At 57.8% G+C, this 9678-nt stretch overlaps 1 protein-coding gene across 1 annotated transcript; it reads right to left on the reverse strand.

The window, feature by feature from the left end:
- Nucleotides 1-5334: 5334 nt before the first annotated feature.
- On the reverse strand, nucleotides 5335-9058 carry Enpp7 (ectonucleotide pyrophosphatase/phosphodiesterase 7). The gene is made up of 5 exons (XM_021639418.2): nucleotides 8737-9058; nucleotides 8341-8486; nucleotides 6441-7067; nucleotides 5729-5948; nucleotides 5335-5556 (listed from the first exon to the last, which is right to left on the reverse strand). The coding sequence occupies exons 1-5, from the start codon at nucleotides 8978-8980 to the stop codon at nucleotides 5468-5470; spliced, it is 1326 nt and encodes a 441-aa protein (XP_021495093.1). The 5' UTR covers nucleotides 8981-9058; the 3' UTR covers nucleotides 5335-5467.
- Between the last annotated feature and the right edge of the window lie 620 nt (nucleotides 9059-9678).

Raw genomic sequence — 9678 nt, forward strand, 5'->3', positions numbered from 1 at the left:
AGGCCGACCGGGTGATTCTAAGCTTCTTGCTTACCGGTTTGTGCAAGGACCCAACTCTACCTCAGCAGCACGTCTAGGGAAGGCTGGCCACGTCCCACCGGGCTCGAACGCAGAGATGCCTGTCTGCATCTCATTCATTGTGGGGAAGTCGGGTGAGACTAATTTCCGTCACCATCCATCCATCCATCCATCCATTCATTCATCCGTTCATTCCAGAGCGAGAAGCACCTGGACACGCAGACTCCAGGACCACACACACTCGGATTCAAAGGTGTGTGTGAGCTCTCAAAAGTGCAGTGTCTGTCTGGCATTTGCTCAAATCTCAGACCTACTGATCCGGGCCTCCTGGGTGCTGAGTGTGGGAAAGCAGGGTATTTCCCTGAGGGGATTCTGGACGAGGCCTGGGCCTCAGCATCCTGGGGGGTGGGTGGGTGGGTGGGGTCACCCTGCCGACATTCTGGAGGCTGAGTGTGAGCAATCAGAGCTGCAGCGCTGAGGCTGCTCTCTCCCACTGCACAAGCTGCCCGGGAAAGGCTTTCCTGGCGTTGAGGAGCCCAGGAGCGCCACCTCCTGGTGACAGCTGGCTTGACGGAACCACCTCTGGAGGGGCGGGGCCTCTTGACAAAGGGGGCTTTCTGTGTCCCAACACGGACCACCCAAGTGGGTCCCGGGATGTTTCATAGGCTGCTTCCGGTTGGCAGAGGCCGGGGAAAGGGTGGCACGTTATGATCATTGCCCAGCCATGTCCCTGTAGCTGCGGGATGCGGGGACATGGCTTTATTTCCGTGGGGTTTGCGCAGGGTCTGAGCTGGGACAGGATGAGTCCAAGGCGGCCAGGCTAGTCCCGGGAAACTGGGCATCTCTGTGGGAGCCGGGGGGGGTGCGTTTGGATGCTGGCCCTGGGGAGCCCAAGTGCCTCCCTGCCGAGCTCCCTGCAGCGGTTTCCCAGATGGAGGAGGCAGGGGTCCTCCATGCCCGCCACCTGCCTGTCTGCGCTCTTATGTAGTAAAAATCTTAGTTTAAACTCACCCCTCCTTAATTCCTACTTAAATGTATTTATTGCCAGGCTTGGCAATAACTAAATAATAATTAAAATGAAGACTTTTAATCCCAGCACTTGGGAAGCAGAGGCAGGTAGCTCTCTGTGAGTTCCAGGACAGCCAGGCTACAAAGTGAGACCCTGTCTCAGTCAATCAATTTTCAATCAGTCATCAATCAATCAATCAATCAATCGTGTGTGTGTGTGTGTGTGTGTGTGTGTGTGTGTTCCTGCATTTGCTTGTGTGTGCACACGCATATGGAAGCCAGAGAGTTAGCATCAAATGTCGTCCACCTTATTTTTATTTTTTGAGTCAGGGTTTCTCTGTGTAGCCCTGGCTGTCCTGGAACTCAGTCTGTAGAGTAGGCTGGCCTTGAACTCACAGAGATCTTTCTGCCTGTGATTCCCAAGTTCTGGGATTAAAGGTGTGCACTACCATTCCTGTCTGCTTTTCACTTTTATTTATTTACCAATATATCAGCCTGTCTGTCTGTCTGTCTATCTATCTATGTATCTATCTATCTATCTATCTATCTATCTATCTATCTATCTATCTATCTATGTACTTATTTTTTCAAGACAGAGTTTCTCTGTGTAGCCTTGGCTGTCCTGGACTCACTTGGTAGACCAGGCTGGCCTCGAACTCACAGAGATCCTCCTGCCTCTGCCTCCCAGAGTGCTGGGATTCTAGGCGTGCGCCACTGAGCCTGGCTCACTTCAATTTTTAGATTACGTATTTACTTAGCGTGTGTGTTTGTGTGCATGTTTATATGTGTGTGCACGTGTGCCCGTGCTCCAAATTGCTACAGCACACATGTGGAGGTCGGGAGCAGCTTCCTAGAGGCCGATTCTCCTTCCACCATGGGGGTCGGCTGTCAAGCTCAGGTTTGGTGGCAGGTTCCCCAGTGAGCCATCTTCGAAGTGCCCCCCGGGCGTGGTGGTGTGCCGGGTGGAGCCAGGACCCCTGCCCCATGCAGGGAGCTGCTTGGCTCAGGCGTGAGTGCCAGCCGGAAGCTCTGCTTAGGGGACAGGCTTGACGGAGGTTGGGGCGAGCTTTCTCAGTTATTTGGCACCTTTCACCCTGTCTCTTAGGAAACGTGTTTGTGAATTCTCACTAATCACCATGACCACCTTGAGGCTTGTTTGTTTGTTTGAGACAGGCTCTTGTTCATGCAGACCAGGTTGGTTTCAAATTTACCATCCTCCTGCCTCAGCCTCCTGAGAGCTAGAATTACAGGTCTGGGCTGGCTTGGTGGGTTACGACCCTGATTTTATGGATGAGGCCCGGAGGAAAATGGCAACTTGCCCAGGACCAAGGAGCCAGTGACTGTTGGCAAGGGAGTTGGCAGTGTTCTGGGTGAGTACATCTGTCCCTCAGCCCTGTTCCCCACAGGGGATGCGCAGCTGTGCAGGAGGAACCCTCAGGTCACCCAGCACCTGGAGTAAGAACTAGGGACGTCATCTGGGACTGATCTCCATCCAGTTGGGGCAGCCATAGCTTCAGAGCTGGTGTGTGTGTGTGTGTGTGTGTGTGCACGCGAGCGCGCTTGTGTGGAAGTGGCTGCGTGCTAGTCTTCTCCAGCAAGCTCTTTGATGCGGGGTCGTGAGCCTGAGTGATTCCTGGGCTGGTCAGCACTCCAGTTCCAAGCATCCAGGCAGGGAATTTTGGATGGTAGGTGGGGCTGGGCCCCCAGAGCAAAAGTTAAAGCCAAGGGTAGAAGCAGAGGATCAGGGAGGGGGACAGCTTCCCCCTACAACCTGTCAGCCGAGTTGCTTATCTGCCATAGTCACAGAGGGGGTCATTCTGGAGGGAGCTGGGCTTGGCCATCACGGCCCCTCCACAGCAGGACTGCACTGGGGGCCATCTAGGGCCCTGCCTTCCCTTGGTTGGGGTCCATCCTTGCACTCATATACAGGGAGTCAGTGTGCACAGGAAGCCAGGCCTGGGGGAGCCTGACTGCTGAAAGCCATGCTGCTCAGGCACAGCCCTTAAAGTGGAGGGTGAATGGCCCCCTGTGCCAGGCCCTGGCCACCCAGCCCTGCACAGGCCAGTCACCCCGACTTGTATTTGCACTTTCCACCTTGTGTGTTTTGCTCAGCCCTGTGGCCCGTGGACAACACTAACTCCCTGTCCGCTCGCTCACAAAGGGCCTCCTCATTCATTTTCCTCTTTGAGTGCAAAGCCCACTCCTGTGCCAGGATCCGCCGGCCGGCCAAAGGGGCCTACCCCGCAGCGAGAATGAACCGCTCCAGCTGTGTTTGGCCACTGTCTTCAGGACTTAGCTATCTGTGACACACCCCTTTGGGTCCCTCTTCCCTTACTGGCTCCTGCAACTGGTTCGAAGTGTGGGTGTCCAGGGTGCTTTGCCGGACAGCGCCCTCTTGTGGCAGATGTCAGAAACCCAAGGCTGCAGATGCCCTGCTCAGGCACCCTGCCCTGCCCAGGCTCAGCCCTGCCTAGGCCCAGCTTTGCCTGGCTCCAACATGCCCCGTGTGGCCACAGGGGACAGTGCTGTTTTCAGGGGAAGGCTCAGTGGGAGGGAGAGGATTGAGCATAGGCTGGCGCTGGGTAAGGGTGGCAAGCTTGGGCAGCTGCTCTTAGTGCTAGCCCTGTGATAGCCTCTTGTGAGTGAACACCACGAGGCAGATTGGGTGGGTGGAGGGGAGCTTTGGTAAGCTGAGAGGCTGGGCCTATTCCTGTCCAGTCCAGAGTCCAGCAGCTTGCAGCCAAGAGATAGCTTCTAAAGACTTCTTGGAAAAACAGGCATCATGTTTTGGCACAGGGGAGATGGGGATGAGGTCAGAGGGGAGCCAGCTGGGAAGGAGTCAGAGAGCCAGCCTCCCTGTGATCATGGGGGACACAGGCAAATGCATGCAAGCTGTTTTGGGGGTGCTAGACTAAGTGTGTCCGGCCTGTGGCCCCAGGAGCTACATGCGCCCCAGGACAGCCATGGAGCTGCTCAAGCCAAAGTCCTAAACATAATCAAAACATGAGATTTGTTTCTGTGTGTGTGTTCTTGGCAACTTATTCCATGGGTCTTGAGTGTTGTATTGCGGTGTTCACAGGCTGGTCTAGACCGTGTCCTGCCGGAGGGTGAGTGGGAAGGGGCCCTTTCCCAGGCCTGGCTCTGGAGTGCACAGACATCATGTTAGAGGAGCTGCAGCCCCTTGCCTGGATGTTTGTGGTGCCCACCCCGTAGCTGGCAGAAGAACAGGACTGTGAGTGTGTTCTGCACACTCCGGCACTGTGCAATGGTGTCGCCTCCCTGTCTGCGTGGGGCCCGGAACCTCTGGAAGCAGGTTTGGAATGCCAGCGTGCAGGCTTAGCTCCGTCGCTAGCCGGTTGGGGCTCTGGCTTCAGCATCTGTACCTCGAAGAGGGAGTCAGGGGAAGGATCTTTGGGGTCCCTCCGAGATGTAGCGCTCCCCACCTCCCTCTCATCTCCGTGCCATCTGTGCCTTCTAGTGGGAGGCTGGTCTTCATCTCTCTCCCTGTCCTCTGGCAAGAGGCTCTAGTCTGGTCCCTGGGTCTGACATGTGTGAATTGCCAGCCCAAGCCAAACACTGGGTGTGTAAGGCTTCAGGGTACTAAGTGTTGCCCTGCTGTGGCTTCAGGCTTCTTACGCTCGGGGACGGATGAAGACCGAAATGCCCCGGGCCCAGTCCTCCCGGCATCTTTGTATTGAGGGCGCCTCTGCCCACCATGGGACCTGAGCCTCAGGCCTCCCTGTCCTGGGTCCCCCACCCCAGGACCTTCCCCCCACCCTGCCCCGAATGCTCAGCCCCTGGAGGTGCCCTCAGCCTGTCACTGGAGCTACCCTGGCCTGCTGAGTGTCCCACTGGGCCCTGGACTGACCTGACCTCCTCGTTAAGTTTGTGATTCTGCCTCCGTGAGAGCCCACTCCACCACAGTGGCTCCCCTGGGGGCCCAGCCTGCACAAAGCACCCTCCTTTGCACATAGGCCTCTTGCACACACATATCTTGTACACAGTCCTCTTGCACTCATGCATCTTGCACACAGGCCTCTTGCACACAGGCTGCTGCTCACAGCCTCTCCACTGGCTCCTTTCACTTGCAGAATCTCACCAGGCCCTGTGTGCTTGGGATCCCCTGCCCCCACCTTGTGCTGGGCACAGCTATCTCAGCCTCTCCTCCTGGCACACCTCCCGGGCTTCTTTCAGGTCCAGCTGCCCCTGCCCGAGGCTGTCCCCTCTCTGCAGCCCTCTCCATGGTCACAGGCGTGGGCTGGGTGAGCAAGCTCACTTCGTATGCCCCTAAGTTTCAAACACCAGAACTAGGACCACATTTTCTTTTTCTTTTTTTCTGGTTCTGAGGATGAGCCCAGGACCCCATGCATGAGGCCGGAGCCTCCACCCCAGAACCGCAGCCGGGCCTGGATTGTCACGTTCGCTGAACTGGCTGAGTGGCCTAGTGTTTCGTGAACTTGACCAGAACCATTAGGATCCCCAGGAACGCCATTGTCAAGGGGGGCCCTCTGCCGAGGCGGGGAGCAGACCCTAGGAGAGACAGAGGTCGGTGAGAGGGCTGCACCTCAGCTCCACAGGTGGCCCCGGCTGCCCCCGTGAGCCCCCGGCTTCTTTCTCCACAGCCCCCCCTGGGGTACGTGCAGTGACCCGGCAGCGGGCATGGCAGCTCACGGGCTCCACGGAAGGCGTGTTCCTGCCTCACCTGACCGGAGCATGGGTCGCAGGGTGGCCGGGTGCCCGTCGTTGGGCTCGGGCACAATGCCCAGCAGCTGGCACATGAGCTCGTACACATGGACACTCTCAAAGGGCTCCACCTCCAAGCCCGCCTTGAAGCTGGGGCCCACAGCCCGGAAGATGGTCTTCATGTCCATGTCTCGGTTGTCGAAGCCGTGTTCACCGTTGTTGAACTGCACGCTCACCCTCTGCAGCGAGGGAGGGGCGAGGGTGCTGGGTCATTGATGGGGCCACAGTGCCCCCAGGGCCTCCCTCTCAGTGTTTCCCTGCATGCGTTGGCACCCACGTTGGCGATGACCTTAGGAAAATTTGCAATGCTTGGCGAGGTGGCTTCTGGACTCCTATTAATTCTGAGACCCCAAAGATGGAGCACCAGTGAGTAACTGCGGACCACATGGAGAACCTATGGGTAGATCTCTTACTTCTCCTGGGATTCTCTGGTATGGACTCTATTTCCTATCCTTTTCCCCTTGAGCCTGGGCTTCCCACACTTTAGCGCATATGTGCACACACACACACACACACACACACACACACACACACATGCACGCACACACGCACGCACACATGCGCGCACACGCGCGCGCACACACACACACTTCTGTTGCACAGTGCTGAATGTGTGCCTGGGGGCTGGGTGGAACCAGGGTGCCACCCCTGCGCAGCAGCGGCCCACTGACCCCATGGATGACGTAGCCCAGGTCACTGTACATGAGCAGGGACGTGATCCTGGGGTGAGCGGCATAGTGGAGGCTCTGCGGGAAGTCCTCCTTCTTGTACACGTGCAGCCTGGGGTGGGCGTCCTTGAGGACCGCGTACACCTTCTCCAGCTTCCCTTCCTTGGGGATCAGCATCCCATTGGGCCCGTAGTCTAAGAGCTCGAACTCGATGTCCTGGAAGGTGAAGTTGGGGAACCTGTGGAACTCCACGAGGTCGCTGGCCTTCTTGTGGACTGTCGTCATGCCGTGGTCCGACGTCACGATCAGGTCGAGGCTGTCCGTGAGCTGGTGGTGCCGGATGCTGTCCCGGAGGTAGCCCACAGTCCTGTCCACCTGTTTCACCATGTCCTTCCTCTCCTGGGACTCGGGGCCGTACCTGTGGCCCGTGGAGTCTGGCTCCCCGAAGTAGAGCGTGACCAGGGCCACGCCTTCCTCCGTGAACCACTTCATCACCGTGTCCACGTTTTCCCGCCACTCCTTCTCATCCTTGTAATTGTGCAAGATGCCTTCCTTCCGGCTCATCGTCACGGCCTCTCCCTGGTAGGTGACGTTCCCACCGGGGTAGAAGAAGGAGCCGGTTTTTAAGCCCTGCAGAACGAGCTGGGCTGAGTGCTGGAATCCCCCACCATGTCCTGCCCCTCAGCCGAGCCTGCCCACTTCTCTCTCTGTGCCCCTCATCCTCTCTTGGCACTGACGCAATCTTACGTCACAGATCAGGGGGCAGGACCAGTTCATCTTGAGGACAAACCCCCAGCACCTTCAAGCACTGAGACAGCAGATGCTACGCCCCTCTGCATCCTTGCCTTGGGGCTCAGCTGTCCTCTGTCCCCCTTCACTGTCGTCTTCTCTGTCTGCCTCATCCCATCAGCCTGCTCATCCATTTTCCCACACATCCTCATCGCCCATTCTGTTTGTCCTTCCCACCCCTTGTTTAATGAGCCCATGCTTCCTGTCCCCCATTTTCTCCTCTGGGTGGATCATCAGGGGAGCCCGAGTTCTCACTCCTTTTCTGGCTCTAGGGCTGGAAGACTGAGCGGCCCATGATGACGGAAGGCGGCCACTCAGTTGGCAGTGGGGATGCGGCATGGGCTGAGGTTGTGTCTGCCGCCTGCAAATCCTCCTTTAGAGTAGAAGCCTCACCTGAAAAATCCCCTAGGGCAATGCAAATTGGGGCGACCCCTAGTCTCAGCATTGCGCCCCACCTTCTGTCTACTCTTTGGCCCCTTGCTGTCCAGCTGCCCAGTGGTGGGGTTGGAAACAGAGAAAGCCAGCCTTTGCTCGGTATTTCCTTCCTGAGTCAGTCAGCTATCCTGTGTGGGCGAGAGCCTCCTCTGTAGTGCCAAAGGGCCTGAGGGCATTGCCTGCCTCCCTCTTCCCTCCTTCCCTCCTTCCCTCCTTCCCTCCTTCTTATCTCCCTCCTTCGTTCCTTCCGTTCCTTCTTCCCTTCTCCCTTTCTTGATAGATTCTTGCATATCCCAGGATGGCCTCAGACTCACTACGGAGCCATGAATGACCTTGAACTCCTGATCTTCCTGCCTCCACTTCCCAAGTGCTGGGTTGCAGGTGTGAGCCACCACCCCGGCTCCCTGTGGGGCCGAGACTGGAACCCCGAGTTTCACGCATGCCAGGCAAGCAGTCTGCCAAGCCCGCTACAGCCTCAGCCCTGGTCTCCCTTTCAGAGCAGAGGGCGTCCGGGAGACACAGGCCTCAGACCACAGCTGAGCCCCGATGGCTGCCTGCACGGCGCCCCCCCCCCCCAGCAGCTTGCTGAGCAGCCTTCTAGACCAGGCGGCCAGGAGGCCTGTGCCTGCTGGGGCTCTCCCTCGGGCATGGCCTCAGTTTCCCGGGCGGGCCCTCCTACCTGCCTCTGGGCTGTGATCCAGATGGGCACACTGCCGTTGTCCCACCACCTCTGGATGCCGAGCGTGGCGTGGTAGGGCAGCCTCACCTTGCTGGTGGTGTTGTAGAACATGTTGTGAACCACCCCATGGTTCTCGACATATTTGCCTGATCGGGAAGCAGAGGGGAGGGCGCGTGTGGAGCAGGCCTGGGAAGGGTCCCGAGGAAGCATGCCGCTCCCTGGGACAGCTGTGGAGCAAGCCCTTGACCGGGTGCCACCAGCAGAGGACTCCTAAAGGACCATTGTCTGGGCTCTCAGAGCGATGACCTCTCACCTTTGACCAGGGTGCTTCTCCTTTGCTACCTGGTGTCTCAGGCTCCTTCCATTCCCAAGTCCCACCCTGAGGCTGGCACTCACCAGTGACCAGGGTAAAGTGGCAGGGGCTAGTCATGGTGACGAAGGCAGGAGTCATGTACCGCGCCTTCACTCCTTCTCGAGCCATCGTGTCCAGGTGGGGTGTGTCCACATCTTGGTCATAGTTCCAGCGGAAGCCATCGAAGGAGACCAGGAGTAACTTACGCTGCCGTTGGACAGGGGCCCCAGTCCCACACGTGGGGAGGATGGCCAGAGCCACCGTGAGGAGGACAGCTGGGCGTCCCATGGTTGGCTCTCAGATGAACAGGGGCATGGCAGCTCAGGCCAGGAGTGGAGCAAAGTCTCAGGGCCAGCCAGGCCTCTTATCCTGGGCATCTCCAGAGATGGGCGGTCACCGGACTTTGCACATGAGGGTTGTGTGATGCTGGGATGGCCTCTATCTCTAATGGAGGCCCTTGGTCCCTCCCTCTGTCCCTTTATCCCCCAGTGTCCTTCCCAGGGAGGAGGCATGGCCTATGGCCCAGAGCCTAGAAGGTGGACTTCCATCTGGAACTGCTCCCACTCCAGTGTCCACAGCAACTCTCAGTTCCTCTGAGCCCAGAGAACACAGCTAGGGGCAGGGTGGATGGGCCTCTGTCTCAGGGTTTCCTTGTAAAGGAGAACATTTAACGGGGGCTGGCTTGCAGGTCAGAGGTTTAGTCCATTATCGTGATGGCAGGAAGCATGGCAGCTTGCAGGTAGATGTGGGCTGGAGAGGTAACTGACAGTTCTGCATCCAGGTTGGCAGGCAGCAGGAAGAGAGAGGGTAAGCCCCTGGGCTTGGCTTGGACTTCTGAAACCTCAGAGCCCACCTCTGACAAGGCCACACCTACTCCAACAAGGCCACGCCTCCAAAAAAGGCTACTCACCATGAGTCTATAGGGACCATTTTCATTCAAACCACCATGGCCTCCTCTCCATCCACTGATGCTAGAAGGCCCTGCT

Source organism: Meriones unguiculatus, chromosome 7, assembly GCF_030254825.1.
Source record: "Meriones unguiculatus strain TT.TT164.6M chromosome 7, Bangor_MerUng_6.1, whole genome shotgun sequence".
NCBI lineage: Eukaryota > Metazoa > Chordata > Mammalia > Rodentia > Muridae > Meriones > Meriones unguiculatus.